Source organism: Contarinia nasturtii, unplaced genomic scaffold, assembly GCF_009176525.2.
Source record: "Contarinia nasturtii isolate CC-2019 unplaced genomic scaffold, AAFC_CNas_1.1 Cnas_scaffold_5101, whole genome shotgun sequence".
Classification (NCBI taxonomy): Eukaryota; Metazoa; Arthropoda; class Insecta; order Diptera; family Cecidomyiidae; genus Contarinia; species Contarinia nasturtii.
The window spans coordinates 1-1,154 of record NW_022202379.1 but is presented as its reverse complement, the minus strand read 5'-3'; the positions used below and the strand labels follow the sequence as shown (position 1 = coordinate 1,154).

Sequence of the window (1,154 nt, the reverse complement as noted above, 5' to 3'; positions counted from 1 at the left end):
CCGCCAGCCAGAAGGTCGTCGACATAAAAACAAGTTTTAACTATTTTGGCAGCCCTTGGATATTTTGCCTCATGATCAATTGCGCATTGCATCAATGTTCGAATTGCACAGTGAGGTGCACATGTATGTCCATAAGTTACTGTCTTCAGTTCGAATACGCCAATTGGATCTCCCTCTCTAGCTCTCCAAAGTATTTTCTGGAATTTCCGTTCAGATGGATGCACTAGAATTTGCCGATACATTTTTTCAATGTCCGCTGTGACACCAAAGCGATACTTCCTAAAGTTTAGCAAGATCAGCTGTAAATCTGGTTGCAGTTTTTCTCCCGTTAGTTGACACTCGTTCAATGTAATTCCAGTGGTTGTTTTGGAGGATGCATTAAAAACCACACGAAATTTTTCCGACGATAGTACTCCGTGATGTGGGGTGTAATAACCAGATTCATCCCTCTCTGATATGCGTTGCATATGGCCCAGTGCTTCATACTCTTGCATGAATAATCGATATTTATCCCCGAATTCTGTATTCCTTTTCATTTTATACTCCATTTTGAAAAATTGATGGAGGGCACTCTTCTTTGAATGTCCCAATTTTTCAATTTTCTCATTAAATGGCATTCTCACTATGTATCTCCCTGTTTTGTCCCGTGAATGTCCACTTATGAAGATCTCCTCACACTTTTCCTCTTCAAGTGTTCTTTTCTTTTCCAAAGAAATTTCCTCGACCTCCCAAAATTTTTTGATTTGGTCTAATAAATTTTTAATAGAATTACCCTCTAATACGGATCCAATATATGGAAACTCATTCTCATATGGATCCCTTTCTGATTCAAAAATTACATAACCCAATTTGGTTTTTTGGGCAATGGTCAAATTATTCTTAGACTTAAGTAACTTAGGTTCCAAAATTTTTACCCAGAATCCAACCCCGAAAAGGACATTAATTTTTCCTAGCTGTGTGTAATGTTCGTCAGCCAGTTTTGCGCTCAAATTATTCCATTTAGGGGTTGTGTTCCTCGGCTGATATGTGGTTATGCCTTTTACCACATGAAATTTTTCAGTTAAAAACCCTCCATCCCTTAATTTAATTCTTAACCTAACTTCGCCAATCGATGAACCCAATGTATTGCCACCAATGCCTGTGAACGTGACTTT

The 1,154-nt window shown here is 38.3% G+C and overlaps 1 protein-coding gene across 1 annotated transcript; it reads right to left on the bottom strand.

Moving 5' to 3' along the window:
- Positions 1–140: 140 nt before the first annotated feature.
- LOC116351279 lies at positions 141–548 on the bottom strand (the record flags this gene model as incomplete). Its single annotated transcript, XM_031783360.1, has 1 exon — positions 141–548. A coding segment is annotated over exon 1 (408 nt), but the record flags the coding sequence as incomplete, so codon positions are not given.
- Between the last annotated feature and the right edge of the window lie 606 nt (positions 549–1,154).